Below are 25,343 nucleotides of genomic sequence, written 5' to 3' on the forward strand. Positions count from 1 at the left end.
TTTGTACCCTGTAATAGTCCACCATTTTGCTAGGGTATCTGACCAGCAGTGTCTTGTGGACTCTTTGGCTTTGATCATTGATCCTATACTTACACTAAACAGTAGAGGGAGTATATATGAATGTTGGGAATGTACTACTATATAACACTGTATTATAGTATCACGTGTATAATTGCAGCTGGATGGGGGTTATCACTGTCATTGCATCTACCTGCTGTAATTTATAATTGTTTTTCTTATTATGATTTGTATGTCCTTTTGTAGACACATAATAAAAATGCCTTTTGTATTATATATGTGGTGTTTTTGAATAGGTAATATTTTTTTGGGGTATCTAACAGTCTCTAACATGCTGCTTAATGAATTCCAAACATTTCTTAAGTTTTTCTTTATGCAATGGCTTTGCTGCAGCTAGTAATGGACAAACATCGGCCAGGACGGTTCGCGAACGCGATCAAATTTTCGCGAACCGCAAGTTCGCGGGGGCCCCATTCACTTTAATGGCAGGCAAACCTGAAAAACCTTCAGGTCATATTTGCAGCCACCAAATACTTACTAGAAGTGCACAAATCATCCCACAACATGGACAGTGACATACCAGAGGGAGATCAATGGCAAAAATTCCCACAAAAAATATCTATTTTAATCAGGGGCCATTTTTATGTGTCTTAAAGGGAAGCTCTCAAAAATGTGTCCTGCTGAAGCCTAGAAAATTTTTATTTTAGGCCAGTAGACTACAGGCCCCAAACATTAGGCATTCACCGGACAGAAAACATCAAGTGATTATGTGGCTGGAGGTATATTAGATCGTCATTGGATATCAATTTTACTGCAGGCCAGTACTCTACCGGCCCCAAATATTATGCATTCACCATACAGAAAAGAACAATTGATAATGTGGCTGGAGGTATATTAGACGGTCACCGTATAACAAGTTTACTGTTGGCCAGTTAGATTACAGGCCCCAAAAATGATGCATTCACCGTACATAAAACATCAAGTGATTATGTGGCTGGAGGTATATTAGATGGTCATTGGATATTAATTTTACATCAGGCCAGTGGAGTACAGGCCCCAAAAAATATTAATTCAACGTACAGAAAAGAACAAGTAATTGTGTTGCTGGAGGTATATTAGACGGTCATTGGATGTCAATTTTACAGCAGAGAGTAGGGAGGGTGCTGAAGCGGAAGGCTGAGTGAGCCACTTAACCAACTCTGGTACGTCTTTTGACATAATCGCACGCACCTTCTCCAACTTCCCACTTAGGCCACGGCCTGGTGCACCTTCCGACCCCTACCACCCCTGCGGAATGGCCTGCCTCTTCCTCTGCCTGTCATTTTCAAGCTGACCCTGTGACAAAGTCCCTATAGAAGAGCAGTATTTGTAGAAGCAGGTATATAGAACCCCTTAATGAGTATTTGCTGGAAGCTGGTATATCAAACCCCTTGGTTTTCCCACTTTGCTAAATCAGCTTCACCTGCAGCCAGCTCTGCTGGTACTTCCTGGTTTTCTGCAGCTAAGGCTGGGCGGGCTTAGGCAGCTAGAGTGAAGGCCGGCCACACCTCCTTATGACATCACACTGAGCACTGCTCGTTCATGTGAAGAGTATGACTCATCAGTATGCAGTGTCTGTGAGGGGAATGGTCACTCAGAGCCATGTGAAGTGAGCTCAGTGTACAGTTTTACACATAAAATCTCTGTCTGATCTTTTACAAACCCATTCTGTGCATCAAAAACTATAATTCCATATTATACATTAGCCCAAAAGCTTGACCGACCCCCACCCCCCAGCACTGATGCAGATTTGTTTCCATTACAGCTGTACTCCAGTTGTGTATAAACCTCACACTATGTATCTTTATAGATGCATATACAGCTCTGCTACATCTGACTGTTTATCTCTTCAACCAGCACTGTATCAGAACAGCAGCATATTCAGCTCTACTACATCTGTTTCTCTCTTCAAACAGCACTGTGTCAGAACACCCGCATATTCAGCTCTGCTACATCTGTCCTTTTATCTCTTCAACCAGCACTGTGTCAGAACAGCAGCATATTCAGCTCTACTACATCTGTTTCTCTCTTCAAACAGCACTGTGTCAGAACACCCGCATATTCAGCTCTACTACATCTGTTTCTCTCTTCAAACAGCACTGTGTCAGAACAGCCGCATATTCAGCACTACTACATCTGTTTCTCTCTTCAAACAGCACTGTATCAGAACAGCCGCATATTCAGCTCTACTACATCTGTTTCTCTTTTGCCAGCATTGATGCTGACCTGCCACATATACAGAGCTGCTACATCTGTTTTTCTATTCAACCAGCACTGTGTCAGAACAGCCGCATATTCAGCTCTGCTTCATCTGTTTCTCTTTCACCAGCATTGATTCTAAACCGCCACATACACATCTCTGCTAAATCCGTCTATTTCCTTCACCATTAGTACTGTGACTGAACAGCGCTTATTCAGCTCTGCTACATCTGATTCTATATTTCACCCGCATTGATTCTAAACCGCCACATACACATCTCTGCATATCTGCCCCCATAAGTACCTCCTCCATCCGCCCCCATAAGTGCCTCCTCCATCCGCCCCCATAAGTGCCTCCTCCATCCGCCCCCATAATATAGTTGCCCCCAGTGTACATACATATAATATAGTTGCCCCCAGTGCCCATCGATATAATATAGTTGCCCCCATTGTACATAAAATAAATATAGTTGCCCCCAGTGTCCATAGTTATAATATAGTTGCCCCCAGTGACCATAGCTATAATATAGTTGCCCCCAGTGCCCATCGATATAATATAGTTGCCCCCATTGTACATAAAATAAATATAGTTGCCCCCAGTGTCCATAGTTATAATATAGTTGCCCCCAGTGACCATAGCTATAATATAGTTGCCCCCAGTGCCCATCGATATAATATAGTTGCCCCCATTGTGCATAAAATTGATATAGTTGCCCCCAGTGTGAATAGAGATAATATAGTTGCCCAAAGTTCTATATATAAATATGCCCCCATTGAATTCACTATGAACCCCCTCTATTGCAGAGTTCAATAATCGTTGGTCTATTAGTGGGCCATTAGATATTATACTTACAGTATCCTCCGACGTCCGTCCGCTCACTCCGCTGACTCGCCCGAACTGTTCGGATGGCCGCGCATGCGCAGCTCTATCTAAGACGCGGTGGATATACTGCGCATGCGCGGTTGTGCGCGTTCATGTAATGGAGAGGCCGGCCGAGTATTTCTTTGCCTGTAGTGTGCAGGCGCGGCGAAACGATGCGGCCGGCGAAAAGCCGGCCGTATCCATGGGACACCAGGGTAAACAACAGCTTCTAATAGAAGCTGTTTGCAGAAGATTGAAGCATTTTTTTTAATGACATAGATAGGAATAAATGTTCATTGGGGAAAGTAAATTGGGTTAAACAGATTTAATGAAGTGGGACAACCCCTTTAATCAGTTTTTGGGGCAATAGGTATATTACACCAGTTGCAATTAGTTATTCCAATTGAGTTTGTCCCTCTGTATAGCTGCGGTATCTCAGCAGAACCACACACAACTGCTGCACAATACTAATGCACTATATAGAAATTATATTATAGGTATATCACACCCCTGCCTCAATCAGATTTTTGGGGACAACTGGTATATCATATGCTGCACAATACAAATGCACTATAATATACTTTCTATGTTAGTATATCACACCCTTCAGTATGTCACACCTATCGATAGCACACCTATAACAGTCCTTAAAAGGACTTTTGTGGCCCTATTAGCTAGTATTTGGTGTCCCTAACAGTCTGTCCATGTTCCACACAGCAACCTCTCCCTACACTGGCAAAAGACTGACTGTAAAATGGCGGCCAGATCGGGTTTATTTATAAGGAAGGTTTATGTCCATGTGCTGAAACGTCTCAATTGGCTGTCCTGTCCCACCTGATGAATGTGTCATGGGTCAAAGTTCGGCGCTATGCATAAACTTTTGGCACGTGCGAATATCGCCATATGTTCGCATGTTTGGCAAATCGTGAACGAGCAAAGGTCTCCGCGAAACAACCGCCGGGCGAACCGCAAGGCCATCTTTAGCTGCAGCCACTCTTCAATGGAGTATATGGATTATACTGGTCCTATGGACAGATATTTCCATGTACATTGTGGATCTTTGCAGCTTCTGCAGTATTATCGTTGGTGTTGAATCTCTGACTAATTTCCTCCTTGTCCGGTCTGTGAGCTTTTCTGGGTGGCCTTCTCTTGTCAGGATTGTAGTTTTGCCGGTCTTTCCATTTTGTTTTAGTGGATGTAATGGTGCTCCAAAGGATGTTCAAACTTTGGGTATTTTTTTTATAACTCAACCCTGTTCTATACCTTTCCACAACCTTATCTCAGGTGCCTGCAGACTCAGGGGACTTTCAGAACAGGTGTATTTTTACTCACATCATGGGACATCAAGTGACCGTTTGTTTGCACACAGGACATTATTCTACTAATTATGTGACTTCTGCTGTATATAAAATTTAAGTTAAAATCAATTTTAATTCCAGGTAGTAATTTAGGGGTGTGAATACTTTCTCAAAGCACTGTATCTAATGTTTATAGAGGGATCTGTTATAAGAATTTTTGGTAAAAATATTTCACTGTTTTGAATTTATTGGCTGGTTTTATTGTTTCCCTAGGTGAGGCTAAATTTATACTGTAACAAGTTCAAACTATATTTTCATTAGTTCTCACTAAGGCTATATTAGTAGATTGACAGATGTGCCAGAAGGAAGCTCCCCTGATGACCAGCTCACTGTCAGTGAAACCTTCCAAAAAAGGGCTTTTTCTGATGTTTCCACACCTGTATGTAAATGTGTGGTAAGATGTGCTGGGCATAGTCTACAGATACTCCACACTTCATTTTTTTGCTTCATGGGGTTAGTTGGCCTGTATACAGGGCCGGCGCCACCAGTAAGGCGAACTAGGCAGTCGCCTAGGGCGCCACTTAGCAGGGGGCGCCCGCCGCGGTTTAAAAAAAATAAAAATAAGTTATAACTAACATAACAGTGGCGGCTGGCCGGCGGCGCCCCTCATGCTGCGTCGCCTGAGCGCTCTAAAGAATCCCGGTGGGCCGCGGCGGCGGGCGGCACATGTCAGAGACAGGCAGCGCACACACAGACACAGGCAGCAGGCTGCGCAGCACTGAGCTGAGCCGGCGCCTGCTGACTCCTGACTGAGCGCCGCTGCTTCAGTGAAGCCGTGGGGGTGGGGCGGAGGGGGGTGCATCAGCGCAGCAGACCAGAGAGACAGTCTGTCACTGACAGTGACAGTCTGACACGGTCACCGCTGTCTGTCTCTCTGGTGGTCTGACGTCCTCCTGACTGAGTGACTATTATTCTAAATGCTGCTAGTTTACGCTGGCTTACCTGGCTGCAGTGCAGAGGGTGGGGAGGAGGCGGAGCTCTGCTGACTTTGGAGCTAATGAGTAAGTTGAACTCCCTGACCCCTCCCACCCTTGAGCATGTGATGCAGAGTCAGAGAGAGGGGTGGAGCGAAGGAGGAAGAAGAGAAGGCAGCAAGGCCGCACACTGAGCAGCCCAGCAGCCAAGCAGCCAGCCACGGCCACGGTGGCCACCAGTGGCCCACCACCAGCAATTTGCCTCCCCCGACCCCCAGTGCGGCAGTGCAGTGCCTGTGCCTTCTCCTTCTGGGACAGAACTAGAAGTGGGCTCCTAGCCTCCTACCTGCCTGGATTGGAGTGCAGCCTGCAGGTGCAGCTGCTTTCTTCTTCCCCAGGACCCCAGGGCGACATTGGTGAATGGTGTTTGTCTCCAGTCGCCAGAGACCAGCTCATCTTATTGTCCTGGTGGTAAGTAGTCAGTAGACAATGCAACATGTTTATTATTTACTGTATTTTTTGCCTTTATAAGACGCACTTTTTCCCCCCAAAAGTGGGGTGGAAAATGGCCGTGCGTCTTATAAAGCGGATTAGGGATACTTCGCTGGCCGCTATGCTGCACAGCGCGGCCAGCGAAGTATCAGTGTGGAGGGAGGAGGCGGGGACACTCATGGCGGGGCACGGTGCAGTGACTCTACTCTAATACACCGGGCCCCGCAGCTGTTAAGTACATTCAATCCGAATGGGTCCGCAATTACTGTACTGTACATGCTGTACTAGTACCTTATGTATAGCATTAAGATGGCGCAGACCGGCAGCTCCCTTGGTCATGCGCCGCCCGCCCCAGCTCCCTCCTCATGCGCTGCCTGCCCGTCTGCCTGTTCATTCATAAAGTGAGATAAGCAGGCAGGCGGCGCATGAGGAGGGAGCTGCGGCAGGCGGCGCATGACCGAGGGAGCTGCCGGTCTGCGCCGTCTTAATGCTATACATAAGGTACTACAGTAAGTACAGTACAGTAATTGCGGACCCATTCGGATTGAATGTACTTAACAGCTGCGGGGCCCGGTGTATTAGAGTAGAATCACTGCACCGGGTCCCACCATGAGTGTCTCCGCCTCCTCCCTCCACACTGATGCATCTGATGGGGGATCTGTAGATGACACTTATGGGGATCTGTGGATGACATAAGTGTCATCCACAGACCCCCCCGTAACAGTGCGTCATCCACAGACTTCCCCCCCATAACAGTGCGTCATCCACAGACCCCCCCATAACAGTGCGTCATCCACAGACCCCCCCATAACAGTGCGTCATCCACAGACCCCCCCATAACAGTGCGTCATCCACAGACCCCCCCATAACAGTGCGTCATCCACAGACCCCCTCCATAACAGCGCGTCATCCACAGACCTCCCCCATAACAGTGCGTCATCCACAGACCCCCCCCATAACAGTGCGTCATCCACAGACCCCCCCATAACAGTGCGTCATCCACAGATCCCCCCCATAACAGTGCGTCATCCACAGATCCCCCCATAACAGTGCGTCATCCACAGATCATCTGATAAGGGGGGGCGGCAATTTTTATCTTGCCTAGGGCGGCAAAAATCCTTGCACCGGCCCTGCCTGTATAATTATGTGTGCAGTAAGTGGCTGAAAGACTTCTGTGGGAAGTGAAGACCTTGTAAATGCATGTTAAAGGTAAGTCTACTTTCACACTGGCGTTTTGGTTTCCATTTGTGACATCGGTTCAGGGCTCTCACAAGCGGTCTAAAACGGATCAGTTTTGCCCTAATGCATTCTGAATGGAAAAGGATCCGCTCAGAATGCATCAGTTTGCCTCTGTTCAGTCTCCATTCCGCTTTGGAAGCAGACACGTGCAGCGTACTCAAGTTGTGTGTAATAGGTGTTTCTGGGTGATGTAGTGCAATATACACTAACCTGGTACAGCTGACTCTCTGCAAGGGCAGGTATAGGTAAGGATAGTTCGTGACGCCAGTGCCAAGTAAACGGTGGCACGCCGTTTGCGGATGCAGGAATAAATTGAGGAAACGTAGTCTTAAAACAGAACTCCAACTTTAGTAGTTTTCCAAGCAGAGACAATATAGGAAATGCAGTTCCTAAGCATACAGTTGATTTTGCAATTCGGTCGATGCAGGCAATTCAGTTATAGCAGGGTAATTACAGAGTGTTGAACACAGGACTTGCAGCACAGGAGCTTGCACTCTAATTCTGTCTGATCCTGGAATATAGCATATCTTCACCAAGGCCCATTAACCTAGTTCTGGCTTTATATCCTTGGCTATAGCTTTAATCAGTACCTCCTCTGTCTTTCTGAGTACCTCTTGCTTTCCTGATCTTTGCCTCTGTCTCTCTCAGCTTCTGGAAACTTCCTCAGGTTCTTGATCTAACATATTCCTGTTTCTGCATATGGGAATTCAGGAGGGAATCTTCTCCTGGACAGCAGGCTTCAGGCCTGGACTTGTCTCAGACATTGTCTAATCTCCAACTGTAGATTACAGACACTAGACTCCGTCTGCTTTGCACTTCCCTGTCTGGCCTTATATAAACTAGGGCTCTCTAGCTCCCTCTAGCGACTAGAAGCTGGAATGACACCCCTGCAGGCCTGTACATGCAAGTTTCACAGTAACAGGGAAATACATAACATTAAATTACATGACATTTTATAAAACTGACATATAACAACTTCTCCATAGTTAAGGAGGGACGACAGCACACCAAGTGACACTTTGGTAGTGACGGGTATTACAGTTCCCGTACACTACATACCCCACTGCTTTAAGCTGAGTACGACCTCGTACTCCATCATGGGTCGCCCAACTGGAATCTCTACCTGAAATAGAAAATAGAGACATGCAGGCATACATACATGTAATTCATCTGCATTTACATTTACATCAGGTCCAATTGGCAAAAGTGAAGGGTAGTGACAAGGGGCGTCGTTCTCTTCTCTCAGGATAGTGAATGGAACGGGGGCGCTGACCTGGCACAGCGTAACATTATAACCAGGATAGTCCATGACAATGAATAAGTCCATGATAAAACAGTAGAAAACGGTATAAAAGTTCTTGGAGGCTCAAATAACAAACATGAGTCCGTACCCAGGTTATTTCTCATTAAATCACAGAGGCTCTCATTCGGTGGAGTCCATCTCTGGGCACATTACTTTTAAAAGAGTAAGAATCTCAGAGGCTCAGGTACTTTTGAGTCTGTCTCCGGGCACGGTTCCTTAGTATGAAGTTGCACAACAAACGGACAGCAAAGACAAGTGCTGTAATACCCCTGATCAACCTGAAAAGGGGGTGAAGGGTAAAAGGTGCAACAAAGGAACAGGCACAACTTGGCGTGGGGTAACAAAAGCAGGCAGGAGGTCCTGGAAACAAACGTGGCCTTGCTGACTTTGTAATTTCAGTGGTCAACACTAGGGATCGACCGATTATCGGTTTGGCCGATATTATCGGCCGATATTGAGGATTTTGAACGTTATCGGTATCGGCATCTATTTTGCCGATATACCGATAACGTATGGGGAACACAGAACGCGCTGCTGACAGCGCTCTCTGTGTTCCCTCCGCAGCACAGGGGAGAAGGAAGCAGTGTCTCCTCCCCCTGTGCTGCTGCTGCCGCTGCCGCCAATGAGGGGATAGAACATAAGAGGAGGGGAGGGGCTGTGGCCGCTGTGCCACCAATGAAGATAAGCCTTTCATTCATTCATATATACAGGAGGCGGGAGCTGGCTGCAGAATCACATAGCCGGCTCCCGACCTCTATGAGCAATAGCTGCGGTCCGCGGTAGTTAACTCCTCAGGTGCCGCGGATCGCAGCTACCGCTGATAGAGGTCGGGAGCCGGCTATGTGATTCTGCAGCCAGCTCCCGCCTCCTGTATATGAATGATCGATAGACTTATCTTCATTGGTGGCGCAGTGCGCCCCCCCCAAGCCCCCCAGTATTAATCATTGGTGGCGCAGTGCGCCCCCCACCCCCATCCCAATCCCGGCCAATAGTAAAAACATTGGTGGCGCGGTGGTGCGCCCCCCCCCCCCCACCCAGTATTAATCATTGGTGGCAGTGGCCACAGGATCCCCTCTCCCCTGCTCCTCCGATCGGAGCCCCAGCTGTGTAAGCCTGGGGCTCCGATCGGTTACCATGGCAGCCAGGACACTATTGAAGCCCTGGCTGCCATGATAAGCTCCATGCTGCTGTGTGCACTATGCACAGAGCAGCAGGGACAGTGTGAGATCCTATTCACCCTGATAGAGATCTATCAGGGTGAATAGGACAAAGGTTCTAGTCCCTAAGGGGGTTAAAAGTTAGTAAAAAAAAAACACAAAAATATTAAGTATAAATGAAAAAGATTTATAAAAAAAAAATACACATTAACAATAAACAAAAAAAATACACATTAACAATAAACATATTAATTTTCAGCAGATTTGTGTAGGAATTTTTTTTTTTTTCTCAAAAATGAAAATTCCCAGAATATCGGTATAAATAATCGGCTATCGGCCTGAAAGTTCACAAATTATCGGTATCGGTATCGGCCCTAAAAAATCAATATCGGTCGATCCCTAGTCAACACCTACCACTGAGCCGTGGACAAACTGGCAGCCGCAACAAAGGACCAGAAACATAGGACTCCTGTCCTGAAAGGGTTAACATCACTTCTGATGAAATCAATCAAAGGCCTAGCAGGCTGATTCACAGTGAAATATTGTAATCACTTGGCTCCGCTGGCAAGTATCGTCTGTAGTAGTCCTCTACAGGAGGATGGGCCCACATAACAGTGTCAGGGGGCAGCTGTAGAGTAAAGGGGCCCCTAATAGGTATTGGCCCCATAGGCCTAGGGGTGAACCCTCTGATGGACCGTGCCGGCCCTGGCATGATCACTGCAGGGTGTGACGTGCTTGGCACCGCCGCAGCAAGCGGTCCGGTGCTCTGGGTGCAGCAGTTTACGGCAATCGCGGGTCCGGTCTGGGGCACTGACGGAGCGGTGGCTACAGAAGGCGGTCGGCGGGTGGTGACAGGCACCCTTACCTCATCCTTCCTCGGCGGTGTCTGGATCCTGGCGGTGTATGTCTTGCGCAACTCCCGCAACTTCTCCTCCAGCCGGACGATCTGCTCACCGATGCTGTCTGTGTCGGAGTCGCTGTCCTCTGCTGGCGCCGCCGGCGCAGGTACAGTCACCGATGACTCGGACTCGGCCTCTGCAGGTTCTGGCGATGCGTCTGGTCTCCGTCCCATCCGGATGTTCTGGAAGGTAGCACTAAGTCCTTTTAACTGCTCCAGCTCAGATATTGTCTTCTCCCGACGAGGCAGCTCGGGGGAAGGGTAAGGGCTCACCCATTTTTCCAACACGGTTGGCTGCCAGAAGACGTTTGGCCCAATGAAGGAGCTCCGCTCCTGAAAGGCGTGATGGGCCGGCTCTGGAGAGCGTTCCGGTTCTCGCTCGCAGCCAGAGTAGTCTTCTCTTTCTTCTGCCTCCCAGTCCTCAGGTGCTCGCTTGGGACGGGTCACAGCAGTCGCATAAGGGCCTCGTAGGCTCTCGGCAGGGGTGTACTCCACTTCCTCTCCCTCGCGGAGGCTGTGTTGGTACGAAGGGAGGTAGTCTCTTTTGACAGACCTTCGATTAACATAGAGGTCTCTGCCAGTTAGATAGTCCTGAATAAACCCGTAGCCACGGGGTTTGTCAAACGATAGCACCACTCCCTTTCTCCTTTCCAGGCGGGGTTGGGTGTGCGTATGTTTCTCATGTATGGTCTTGGTTAGTTCCTCATAGACAATTTTAGCCTTTGTATTCCGCTTTATAGCGGCCTCTCGGATCTCCGCCATCAGGGAGGACCATTTAAAAGATGGTTGGAAAAAGTCCCTCCACGAGCCATAGTAGGGCTCGGGTTCTTTCTCCCTTGGGCGGCAGGCGGGTTGCTCCGGTCCCGGAACGTAGGCCGGTGGAGCCTCCTCTAGCTCTACACCGATGTCAGTAATCTTTTCAATTTCAGGTGCGGACGCTGCAGCAAAACTCTGCTCACAATCCAACATGCTCGATCCTTCTGAGGAGAGCGATAGGGTCGCGTCAATTAGAGTAGCCAGCTCCTCCCATTGCACTGGGAGGCCGCCCCCCAGGTATTCTAGTATAGGGAAGGCGGTGTCCATGCTGGCAGACATGCAAATGTCCAGATAAGCCGTGGCGCCTGCCCTTGACCTTCTTCCCGCTTTTTCCTCAGAAAGGCGCCAATTTTTCCCGCCTTTTCGGGATGAAGGTGACGCAGCAGTAAATTCAGCAAGCTCAGCGGCCATCTTTAGGTACAAACGCTGTCCATTCACTGACAGCAAGCAGGATTGCAAAAAGTCCACAAAACCACATTCCAATGCGGCGGTTTTCTTCCTCTGTGCAGCGCAATACTGCACAGCGCTTTTTAGAGGTTTTTGGGACACTTTGGGTATGATTTTCAGTCCACAAAGTCCACTTTAAATAAACAGGCAAATTGTCACTTTGGTCACAGGGCAACTGTATAAGGCACAAAGTTCACGCTTCTTGCACTGGAAAGCGTGCGTATCCTGTTCGTGACGCCAAAAGAGAGGTGCAGCGTACTCAAGTTGTGTGTAATAGGTGTTTCTGGGTGATGTAGTGCAATATACACTAACCTGGTACAGCTGACTCTCTGCAAGGGCAGGTATAGGTAAGGATAGTTCGTGACGCCAGTGCCAAGTAAACGGTGGCACGCCGTTTGCGGATGCAGGAATAAATTGAGGAAACGTAGTCTTAAAACAGAACTCCAACTTTAGTAGTTTTCCAAGCAGAGACAATATAGGAAATGCAGTTCCTAAGCATACAGTTGATTTTGCAATTCGGTCGATGCAGGCAATTCAGTTATAGCAGGGTAATTACAGAGTGTTGAACACAGGACTTGCAGCACAGGAGCTTGCACTCTAATTCTGTCTGATCCTGGAATATAGCATATCTTCACCAAGGCCCATTAACCTAGTTCTGGCTTTATATCCTTGGCTATAGCTTTAATCAGTACCTCCTCTGTCTTTCTGAGTACCTCTTGCTTTCCTGATCTTTGCCTCTGTCTCTCTCAGCTTCTGGAAACTTCCTCAGGTTCTTGATCTAACATATTCCTGTTTCTGCATATGGGAATTCAGGAGGGAATCTTCTCCTGGACAGCAGGCTTCAGGCCTGGACTTGTCTCAGACATTGTCTAATCTCCAACTGTAGATTACAGACACTAGACTCCGTCTGCCTTGCACTTCCCTGTCTGGCCTTATATAAACTAGGGCTCTCTAGCTCCCTCTAGCGACTAGAAGCTGGAATGACACCCCTGCAGGCCTGTACATGCAAGTTTCACAGTAACAGGGAAATACATAACATTAAATTACATGACATTTTATAAAACTGACATATAACAACTTCTCCATAGTTAAGGAGGGACGACAGCACACCAAGTGACACTTTGGTAGTGACGGGTATTACAATTCCCGTACACTACACACGCTTGCAGTGTTTTGGTGTCCATCTGACGAAACTGAGCCAAACAGTTTTGACACACAATGTAAGTCAATGGGGACGGATCCGTTTTCACTGACACAATTTGGCTCAATAGAAAACAGATCCGTCCTCCACTGACTTTCATTGGTGTTCAAGACGGATCCGTCTGGGCTATGTTAAAGATAATACAAAGGGATCCGTTCTGAACAGATGCAGATGGTTATATTATCTGAACAAATCCGTCTGTGCAGATCCATGACTGATCTGCACCAAACGTGAGTGTGAAAGTAGCCTAACTCCTATTCTTCTTTAGCAAAAAGTTTTCTCACTTTCACATCCACCAGAAGTGGGTTGAAATTATTCATCACACAAAACCAGTTCCTCCTGCCATATTAAAACAACTTGACGTGTAATATTTTGTGGCTTTAAGTGGTTGTGCAATAATGGGGGTTTTTGGCAACCCAACCCACCACACACATCCACATGGCCGGACCTGTAAAGGGAAGCTTACTTACCTTCTTCCTGACACTGGCTCCCTGCTCCTTCTCCTCCTGTCTGCGATGGTCCACTGGGCTCTCTCACTGAAAACATTTGGTTTGACCTCGCTTGCAGTCAATCACTGGCCATGGTAGTGACCAGCTCTCCTTAAGTCATGACAAATGGTCACATGATGCAAGGGGATCTGGTCACCTCCATGGCCAGTGATTGATTACAGGCAGCGTCAATCTGGATGTTTTCAGCATGGGAGCCCAGCGGATCTTCGCAGGACAAGAGGAGAAGGAGCAGGGAGTCAGCGTTAGGAAGCAGGTAAGTGAACAACTCCTTTAAGTCATCACTTTGTAAAGCAGAGTGGTTACAGTACATACTGTACTGTACAGCATAGTTTGCAAGAATCTGTGATCTGCACATGGTTTTTGTTCTGGGGTAAGGAAAGACGCCCAGCAACAGCTGATGGATAGAGTGGGTTATTAAGTGGCTTTCCTTTCCCCTAGGAAAAAAATAATAATTTGTAGGTCATCAATTCCTGCAAACTGCACTTTGTTCTTCGGAGAGGCAATCACCTAACACATGCTGATTAGAGATGAGTGAAGTTTAGAAAAATTCGATTCCGCTGCTTCGACAAATTTTACAAAAAAATTTGCTTTGTGACAAATTACTTCGTCATTAAGCGCATTTTTTGGAAGTAGCGGGTGAGCTGTGATAGCGCCGTTCCCCATCATTGGACCCCTCAGATGCCCCATTCATACATGATCGCTGCATCTGAGAGTAAAAACAGTGTAAAATGAACAGAAAAAAATGAAATCATAGTTACCACCTCCATTTGTTCGCAACGGGCCGGCCGCCACCATCTTGCTTGAAGATCTGGTGCAAAATCTCGCTAAGCCCGTTGTCACGCTGGCCGGCGTGGTGACGTCATACATCACCACACACAGAATTCTTCAATCAAAATGGAGGCAGCCGGTCAGTCGCGAGCAAATGGAGGAGGTAACTGTGATTTTTCTTAGTTTTTTTTTACACTATTTCAGGTTAAATCCATTTGCTACCACGTAGCACGAGGAAATTTGGCTTTGCGGCAAATCGAATTTATCCTGAAATTCAGATTGAATTCAACTTCGTTGGTTTCGATTCACTCATCTCTAATGCTAATGGGTAGAAGAGCACACGCTTGTTTGCAGTCCTCATGAACCCAAGGAATTTGGCCTCAGAAGGACACCAATAGAACTTAATGAAGGTCCTATTAACCCTTTCAGAATACAGCCTATTATTATTTTTTTCATTCCCCCCATAGGGGGGTCTGGCATGTTGTACCAAATTGTTTGCCCTATTCTGATATAATTGGTGCAGTTTGAGGCTGTCTAGTCTAATCTTATGTAATCTAGCTTTATGACAGTATTAATAAATACGCCACAATGGTCTGGGACTCTGGCTGCTTGCAGGATCCACTATAGGGCACCTACTGCATAATACATTATAATAATAACAACATATACACAGTAAGCATATAGTGCTAGCTAGAACATTGGCTCACATTTACTAAGCTCTGGTGTAAGTTGCGTCTTCTTCAGTTTAGAAAAATTGGTGTAAAAAAAAAAATTATATATATACACTCACTGGATGTTTTTCCCTTTTCACACCATTCTTTGTAAACACTAGAAATGGTTGTGCGTGAAAATCCCAGTAACTGAGCAGATTGTGAAATACTCAGACCGGCCCGTCTGGCACCAACAACCATGCCACGCTCAAAATTGCTTAAAGAGGACCTTTCACAGATTCTTACCCTATGAACTAACTATACAGATAGGTAGAGCGGCACCCGGGGATCTCTCTGCACTTACTATTATCCCCGGGCGCCGCTCCGTTCTCCTGCTATGCCCTCCGGTATCTCCGTTCCCTAAGTTATGGTAGGCGGAGTCTGCCCTAGCGCTGGCCAATCGCACTGCAGAGCTCACAGCCTGGGAGAAAATAACCTCCCAGGCTGTGAGCTCTGCGCTGCGATTGGCCAGCGCTAGGGCAGACTCCGCCTACCATAACTTAGGGACTGGTATCTCCGCCTACTATAACTTAGTGAGCGGAGATACCGGAGGGCATAGCGGCAGAACGGAGCGGCGCCCGGGGATAATAGTAAGTGCAGTGAGATCCCCGGGTGCCGCTCTACCTATCTGTATAGTTAGTTCATAGGGTAAGAATCGGTGAAAGGTCCTCTTTAAATCACTTTTCTTTCCCATTCTGACATTCAGTTTGGAGTTCAGGAGATTGTCTTGACCAGGACCACCCCCCTAAATGCATTGAAGCAACTGCCATGTGATTGGTTGACTAGATAATTGCATTAATGAGAAATAGAACAGGTGTTCCTAATAATTCTTTAGGTGAGTGTATATATAGATGGTTGCATATTTCTAAACACTATTTAAAGGTGTCTAGAAAAAGTGTTTTGTCAAGTCTCAATGAGTCAGATTTATTACTTGGATACAACATTTCTCTGGTGCTAAATAATGGTTTAAAGTAAGTCAGCTAAAAGTTGGCTTAAAATAAGAAATGTGTCTACTTCATCTGCCACTATGGGAAATTGTGTGACTATTTGGCCTAAGTCTATTAAGTCTATGCTATTAGACAGCCTTAGTAAGTATTTGGCCAATATGTTCTAGATTTACTCCTATGCTGGGGATGGAGAACTATCTGGAACTCGGCACTATAAAAGTGTCAACAGAAAAATAGTACAAAATTTCAGATCAATTAAGATTAAAAAAAAAGAACCAAAATGGTGTTCGGAGGTGGACACTCACTTTAAGGGATTTGTAAACTTGTAAAGTATGGCATTCTCTTTAAAATTGTCTGTAAAAGAATTGTCTGTATTTTTCAGGACTTTCTCATATATTCTAACCAAGTATTATCTATTCCTAGTCCAAAAACTTCCATGCAATACAACTACTGAGGATTATGTTCAAAATTTCCAGGAAGAAACCAATGATTTTGATTTAAATATTCCCCAAAAATACATAGATGCATATTATGCAATCATAGATCTGTGTGCTGCAACAGGTAAGGGATATTCAATTAGCCAGACTTCTAGATGTTTCCTAATTTTCATAAAATTCTTGATATAGACCTACAAATATGTTGGTTTACACGTAAAGCTTTTGTCCCGAATAAGATTATTAAGACATGAACTTGAGTTAAAGTGGTTGTCCGTACTAGAGATATTGATGACCTACTGTATCCTTTAGGATAGGTCATTATATAAGATCAGCAGGGATCTGACTCCCAGCACCCCTCACTGATCAGCCATTTTAAGGTGGTGTGAATGCTGCATCCTCTTCAGTATTTACCTAAATGCCATCTACTTTGCAATGGCGGCGCAGTGTATCTACAGCTATTCAATGCATTTGAGTGAATATTAATATGGTGGATACATACAGTATATCTCGAAAACAAGAAACCAACAAGGTTTTGGCAGTGGAGTGTGCATCTCAATTTTTTTTTTAACATTTGCAGTGGAATATCGGGCTGTGTAAACCCGCCTTTACAGGCTTCTTGTACATGGCCGTAATATAGTTTTCAAATTAAGCACCCATAGAAATCTCGCTTTTCTTCTTATGTAGTTATTTATTTAGGCGGACGGGGAGGGCCTTTGAGGCTGGGGGTGGTAGAGGGGAAAGGAGCCCTTATGCTAGGTTATGGAGTCGCCCCAACTGCTGTTCAGCAGAGGGGGAGACTATTTAGGGGGGGAGGTATCTATGTATTTATTAAAGGGATTATCCAGCGATTGATAATGATGGCCTATCCTCACATCCTAACATCAGCAGGGTTCAAGTCCCTGCATCCCGCCGATCAGCTGTTTCAGGGAGCCGCTGCACTCACCGGAGCTCTAGTGGAGGGATGGCCAACCTGAGGCTCTCCAGCTGTTGCAAAACTACAACTCCCAGCATGCCCACACTGCCTACAGCTATCAGCCTACAGCAGGTCATGGTGGGAGTTGTAGTTTTGCAACAACTGGAGAGCCGCAGGTTGACCATCCCTGCTCTAGTAAGTGATACAGGCTCCCGGAAGATTTCCAAGGACAGCGCCGTACATCGTATAGTGGCAGTGCTTGGTATTGCGGCTCAGCCCTTTGACTTGAATGGGGCTGAGCTGCAACTAGGCCATGTGACCGATGTACGGTGATGTCACTACCCCTTGGAAGAGGCTGCGGCGCCCAAGGCCTCTTCTAACATCTGATACTCACACATCTAATACTGATGACCTATCCTAAATATCTTTTAATGGATAACCCCTTTTAATACAAAGTCATTTTTCCTGTACATGCCATTTGTAATCTCTGTATAGAATTACATAGCGATAGATGATAAGCCACGGCTTATTTCTTTCATTCATTCACAGGAAATGTTTGTGAGCTTTGTCCATTGGATTGGGATGCTTTCAATGGCAAATGTTACTTCTTTTCTGAAGACAGAAGTAATTGGCTTACGGGTTCCAAGAACTGTCTGCTGAGGAAAGCAGAGCTTATTTCCATTGAAGATTCGAAAGAACGGGTCTGGTATACTTATTATACAGTATTTAAATCATGCTAATCTAGTCCACAGAGTTCAGAAGGTACTCGCCATCTGTCTGGTCACACACATGAGATGGCTGTAGACTGAGCGTTCATTTTTATTTCAGTGGGGAGAAGGAAAGGAGTTTCTTCCAGACTCTTCTCTGGCAGTGGCATATCTCCATTAGAATGAAGGATCATGCTTGATGAAATCCAACATCTTTGAGAACCCTGACATCTGCTGTTGATAAATCCACATATACTGTATATAAGATGGACAGCCAACCTCATGTGTATGCTGCGTTTGTGGAAAAAAGCTTTGCCAACATGTATAAAAACTACATGAAAGTGTCCGGCCATAAATGACCCCATTTCTGCAAACAGTGTTATCTGTTGCTCTAGGATTACATAACAAGTGTGACACATTAGGAACTGAGAGTTTAGTATTTCAGTGATTTCCATTTTTTACAGGCAATCCAAACAAATCTGACAAACCGTCATTCCAAGGAATTGTTCATCTCACACCTATAAGACTCATTAGTAGCCATCATTACGAGAGTCTTATATTGCCTACTATTGGACCGGCATTACACACCACTTTTTTTTTTTATATTTTATGTTTTTGTCAATTTATGTTCGTTTTATGGATATTTTAGATTTATGTTTATATGCACATTTAAATTAATATTAACATGTGCAATCTCCTACTATTATATGCGCTGACACATCAGTCAGATAGTTTATATTTTTTGTGGCTTGGGTCCAGTTCCTGTACCACTCTTAATAATATACTAGGGATGGTACAAGACACTTTTCTCCATTAATGCCTGAAAGCGTCTAGTAAAAACGTTAATTAAATTTTTTTTTTATCAGTTTATTTTGTTCTCTGCTTATTTGGGTATTGGGCAGACTGAGCTCTCTTAATTGGCCCCCAGATCTTGACTAAAGTCGGCTGCTCTAATGTTTTTCTACATGACCACAGCTATCTCTAAGCCCAATAGCAATCAGTTTAGATCTCAAGGGATACAACAGGGTAATACAGTGTAAATAAATTGTATTTTACTGATATATACGGTATACACAGCCTATAATGTGACTGGAGATGGATGTATGGAGTTTTTTTTTATTTTTACCATTTAATAATTTAATATCAGTTGATGAGTAATTGTCTCTTCCTTGTTTTTTTCCCCACCTTTTTCCTTCCACTCGGGAATAGGAGATGGCATTGGGTATGGGGATGTATATAAGAAGAAATACAAAATTTTTTAAATAAAATAAATGACACAGTTATATACATTGCATTTTCAGCTGTCACTCTGATACGTGGCAGCAGCTGCAGTAGAAATATAGTATTATATGGCATCCATTCATGACTGTCTAGAGCCCCCCACAGCAGTTGTGTATTCTGGTTCATAGAGATGTATAATGTATGCTTACATGAGACAGTGCCTTTAAACGGACATTGAGGTTTCAAAAACTTTGCATAAATAAGTAGTACAAGAGAATATAAGTAACTTTGTAATATATGTTATTAGAGAAAATTTTCTCCACATATCAGCCACTTATTCTTTTTTCCCCATCTCCCATACTTATTATTAACTCTCAGTTCACTGCTAAAATCCAATCTGAGAGACAAGGTGTATTATCAGGTGACTGAGGGGTCAGATTACATGGTGCCAATAGATGTCTGTGCAGATGGAAAAAGGAGGGGGTGGGGGGGGGGGGTGGGCTGCAGATTGAGAGACACACATGCAGAGACTGCTGAAAGCTTTCCTATCTCATCCCAGCTACATAGCTCATTACTGTGGTGCAGTTTCCTCCATTCTGCTGCAACTTCTGAGGGTTTGGCACAGTCTATGGGAGACATCATAGCACCTGTTCTCTGCTCTCTAGCTCAGGGTTAATTGCAGTCTAGAGACAGAGCCTTCAGTGGGGAAAACTGGGGGAAAATGCAGAATACTGGTCATATAATGGGCAGATGTAGTGTTATTCCTCATACACATGTGACAGTTTATTCTGAAAAGTCACATGAAATGACAGCTAGTCAAGTTACTGGCTTTCTTTATTAGAATGTCTCTGATTTATATTTCTCAGGATTTCATTTTAAGGCATGTTTCTTCGAAGAATGGACATTTTTGGATTGGACTTACGAGAAATGGTTCAGATTGGTATTGGAAAAAAGGTGGAAAGTTTCAAGGAAACATGTAAGTTCATTTTATAAAGGCTTTATTTGCATGCTGACAGCTCTTGGGGATTGACAGCCTCCTTCCTACATTTCCGAGCCCTATTAGGGTAAATTCACACACAGCAGATTTGTTTTAGCAATGTCTGCATCGGTCTCATTCATCTGAATAGGGCTTGCAGAAATCCATGTGCTTTCCACCAAAACAACCCCATTCAGATCAATGAAGCTGATTTTCAGAAATAGATATTTCTGTATACATTTTCTAATATACGTGTATTTCAATACTCTAATGCCTTTCTTATGAGTCCAATAGGCCCTGTGTAGAAAAAAAGTGGTATGACTCGCAGATTAGCCCATTGTAATGCATCCCATTTCTACAGGCAAATCTAATCATGTTGTCAATAAGGTTAACTGTTCAAAACACACAGAAGGGCTCACGCACACAAACTTATTTTCTTTCCGTGTCTGTTCCGATTTTATTATTTTTTTTGCGGACTGTATGCGGAACCATTCGCTTCAATGGGTCTGCAAAAAAAACAGAAGTTACTCCGTGTGCATTCCGTTTCCGTATGTTCGTATTTCCGTTCCGCAAAAAAATAGAACATGTCCTATTATTGTCCGGATTACGGACAAGGATAGTACTGTTCTATGAAGGGCCAGCTGTTCCGTTCTGCAAAATACGGAATGCACACGGATGTCATCCGTATTTTTTGCAGATCTTTTTTTTACAGACCGCAAAATACATACGGTCGTGTGCATGAGCCCTAAGGCTGAATTCACACTTCAGTTATTTGGTCGGTGATTTTCCTCAGTGTTTGGCCAAAACCAGTAATGAAGCCTACTAAGAGATAAGTTATAATGAAAAGATTTGCTCCTGTTCTATGTTTTTGACCCAAACCTGGTTTTGGCTCACAATCACTAATGGAAATAACTGACCAAATAACTGAAGTGCGAACTTGGCCTTACACACGCACACACACACAACTAGGTGATGACATGTTGTTAATAAAGAAAGAGACAAGATGATGTGTGAAAAATGCATTATATGCAGGGGCGTAGCTAGAAATGCATGGGCCCCATAGCAAAAAAATGTATGGGCCCCCCCCCGTGCCATCCACAGATCCCCCTCCCCTAAACAGTGCCATCCACAGATCCCCCCTCCCCTAAACAGTGCCATCCACAGATCTCCCCCCTAAACAGTGCCATCCACAGATCCCCCCTCCCCTAAACAGTGCCATCCACATATCCCCCCCCTCCCCTAAACAGTGCCATCCACAGAACTCCCCCCTAAACAGTGCCATCCACAGATCCCCCCTAAACAGTGCCATCCACAGATCCCCCCCCTAAACAGTGCCATCCACAGATCCCCCCTAAACAGTGCCATCCACAGATCCCCCCTAAACAGTGCCATCCACAGATCCCCCTCCCCTAAACAGTGCCATCCACAGATCCCCCTTCCCTAAACAGTGCCATCCACAGATCTCCCCCCTAAACAGTGCCATCCACAGATCCCTCCTCCCCTAAACAGTGCCATTCACAGATCTCCCCCCCCCTAAACAGTGCCATCCACAGATCCCCCCCTAAACAGTGCCATCCACAGATCCCCCTAAACAGTGCCATCCACAGATCTCCCCCTAAACAGTGCCATCCACAGATCCCTCCTCCCCTAAACAGTGACATCCACAGATCCCCCCTAAACAGTGCCATCCACAGATCCCCCTAAACAGTGCCATCCACAGATCCCCCTCCCCGACGCTCACAGCAGTATATTTATAAACTAATCAGTAACTAATTTAACTTTAATCATTGCTCATTGCTGAGCTCTTTACTTGGATTATCTTACTCTCTTAGCTCCGGTAACAGCAGGCAGTGCGGGGGGCGGCGCTCACTCACTGACGTCACGTGCCTTCACCGCCTAGTGGGAGGAGCAGGCGCATGACGTCAGTGAGTGAGCGCCGCCCCCCGCACTGCCTGCTATTACTGGACCTAAGACAGAGTAAGATATCCAAATAATCCAAGTAAAGAGCTCAGCAGTGAGCAATGATTAAAGTTAAAGTAGTTACTGATTAGTTTATAAATATACTGCTGTGAGCGGCGTGGCCCTGTATATTCTAACCCCCAGGCAAGCGTCCCTGTCACCATGGGAACGCCTGGGGGTTAGAATATACCATCGGATTTGAGTTTTTACGATCTCACTGAGCTTGTGAAAACTCAGATCCGATGGTATATTCTAACCCCCAGGCAAGCGTCCCCGTCACCATGGGAACGCCTGGGGGTTAGAATATACCATCGGATCTTCTGAGTTACTCAGTGGCCTGGCTGGAGCCTCCGCAGCCACTGTGTCGGCCCTGCCCTGCGTGCGCCCTGCTCCAGTCCTGACTCCTCCCCAGCCAGGCCCGAGCCTCGGACCGCCCGCGTCCCGCCCACTACACTAGTCTAGTGTAGTGGGCGAGCGGTCCGCGGCTCGGGCCTGGCTGCCTGTGTGTAGTGTGTGTGTAAATTTAAAAAAAATTTAAAAATCAACAGAAGGCGGCACGGACGGGCCCCCAGTGGCGTAGGGCCCTATAGCCACTGCTATGGTTGCTATGGCGATCCCTACGCCACTGATTATATGCATTCAGATACATGTAATACGCAAAATAACCAGTGGAGAAGTTCCTAAGGAAGGAAGGAGGAGCATCCTTTGGGCTTATTCAGACGGCCATATGCTGTCCGCAAAAATGTGGATCAGTTTTTTTTTAGGATTAGATGCGCACCCATTCACTTCTATGGGGCCCTTTTCTTACGTTGTATGGCTCCACAAAACTAATAAAACATGTCCTATACTAGTGAAAATCAGGAGGTGGCCCCATTGAAGTCTATGGGTCCGCAAAAATGCGGAATGCAATCCGTTTTTTGCAGACATACTGAACTGTCCGCAAAAAATGGATCAGTTTTTGTGGACAGCATACGGCCGTCTGAATAAGCCCTTAGGGATTATGCACACGACTGTATGTATTTTGCGGTCTGCAAAAAACAGATCCGCAAAGAATACGGATTAGGCTACTTTCACACTAGAGTTCGGGGCTCCGCTTGTGAGCTCCGTTTGAAGGGTCTCACAAGCGGCCCCGAACGCATCCGTACTGCCCTAATGCATTCTGAGTGGATGCGGATCCGCTCAGAATGCATCAGTCTGGCAGCGTTCAGCCTCCGCTCCGCACAGCAAGTGGACACCTGAACGCTGCTTGCAGCGTTCGGGTGTCCGCCTGGCCGTGCGGAATCAAACGGATCCGTCCAGACTTACAATGTAAGTTGACACAGTATGGCTCAATTATCAAACGGATCCGTCCCCCATTGACTTTCAATGTAAAGTGTGGACGGATCCGTCTGACCTACTTTCACATTTTTTTTAAACTATAATGCAGACGGATCCGTTCTGAACGGATCCAAACGTCTGCATTATAGCAGCGGATCCGTCAGACATCAGACGGACCCGCTCTGAACGCTAGTGTGAAAATAGCCTTACGTCCACGTGCATTCCGTATTTTGCGGAACGGAACAGCTGACCCCTAATAGAACAGTACTATCCTTGTCCGTAATGCGGACAATTATAGGACATGGTTTATTTTTTTGCGGAATGGAAATACGGACATACGGAAATGGAATGCAACTATGTCAGAGGATCAGACAGAAAAAGAGCTAAATTATATCACTTAGGCCTCATGCACACAAACGTATTTTATTTCCGTGTCCGTTCCGTTTTTTTTTGCGGACCCATTGAAATGAATGGTTCCGCATACGGTCCCCCAAAAAAACGGAACGGACATGGAAATAAAATGCGTTCATGTGCATGAGCCCTAAGGCTCCATTCACACGTCCGTAGTGTATAACGGATCCGCAATACACCCAGCCAGCACCCCCATAGAACTGCCTATTCTTGTCTACAATTGCGGACAAGAATAGGACATGTTCTATTTTTTTCCGGAGCCGCAGACCGAAAGATCGGAGGTGCGTTCCGGAAATGCGGATGCGGACAGCACACTGTGTGCTGTCCGCATCCATTCCTGCCCTATAGAGAATGAAAGGGTCCGTACCCGTTCCGCGCAATTGCGTAACGATTGCGGACCACACTTGCGGACGTGTGAATGGAGCCTAAGGGTCCATTCACACGTCCGCAATTTCGTTCCGCATTTTGCGGAACAGAATTGCGGACCCATTCATTTCTATGGGGCAGCACTATGTACTGCCCGCATCGGGAATTGCGGATCCGCACTTCCAGGTCCGCAATTCCGTTCCCAAAAAAAATAGAACATGTCCTATTCTTGTCCGCAATTGCGGACAAGAATAGGCATTTTCTATTAAGTGCCGGCGATGTGCGGTCCGCAAAATGCAGAATGCACATCGCTGATGTCCGTGTTTTGCAGATCCATGGATCTGTGGATCCGCAAAACACACACGGATGTGTGAATAGACCCTAAGGCCTCTTTCACAAGACCATTTTTTTTTTCCGTTTACGGGCTGTTTTTTGCGTTCCGTATACAGTCCATTCATTTCAATGGTTCCGCAAAAAAATCTGAATGTACTCCGTATGCATTCCATTTCCGTATTTCAGTTTTTCCGTTGAAAGATAGAACATGTCCTATTATTGCCTGCAAATCACGTTCCGTGGCTCCATTCAAGTCAATGGGTCCGCAAAAAAACGGAACACATACGGAAATGCATCCCTATGTCTTCCGTATCCGTTCCGTTTTTGCGGAAACATCGATTGAAAATGTTATGCCAACCTATTATTTTCTATGTAATTACTGTATACTGTATATGCCATACGGAAAAACGGAACGGAAAAACGGAACGGAAAAACGGAACGGAAACAAAAAAAAGGAACAACGGATCCATGAAAAACAGACCGCAAAACACTGAAAAAGCCATACGGTCGTGTGAATAGAGCCTAAGTGATATCATTTTGCTTTTTTTCTGTCTGATCCTCTGACATAGTTGTCGTTAATTTCTAACGATAATTTGTTTTCCCTTAGTCCTAACAGCAGCACGGATGGGTTTAACCACCCCCTGTGGACTGGTAGGAGCAGCGGAATGTTTAATGAGCCGAAGTAATAAAAACAATCAAACAATTAAGTATCCCCAATAAAGGAGGGAATCACCCCAGCCCACTGTTATAGCAAGAAGAGAACTAGCCTTACTAGGGTGGGATATTTGTGTGCTGCTGTTAGGACTAAGGGAAAACAAATTATCGT

At 45.7% G+C, this 25,343-nt stretch overlaps 1 protein-coding gene across 2 annotated transcripts in view; it reads left to right on the top strand.

Moving 5' to 3' along the window:
- The window catches only part of LOC121004063 (C-type lectin domain family 2 member B-like), a 40,117-nt gene that overhangs the window by 9,183 nt on the left and 5,591 nt on the right, over window positions 1-25,343 (top strand). For both annotated transcript variants that reach the window (XM_040436134.1, XM_040436135.1), the window contains 3 exons: window positions 16,301-16,438; window positions 17,777-17,928; window positions 20,022-20,131. In XM_040436134.1, the coding sequence (XP_040292068.1) occupies window positions 16,301-16,438; window positions 17,777-17,928; window positions 20,022-20,131 (400 nt within the window). The remainder of the gene's footprint in view (window positions 1-16,300; window positions 16,439-17,776; window positions 17,929-20,021; window positions 20,132-25,343) is intronic.

This window comes from Bufo bufo, chromosome 6 (assembly GCF_905171765.1).
Source record: "Bufo bufo chromosome 6, aBufBuf1.1, whole genome shotgun sequence".
NCBI lineage: Eukaryota > Metazoa > Chordata > Amphibia > Anura > Bufonidae > Bufo > Bufo bufo.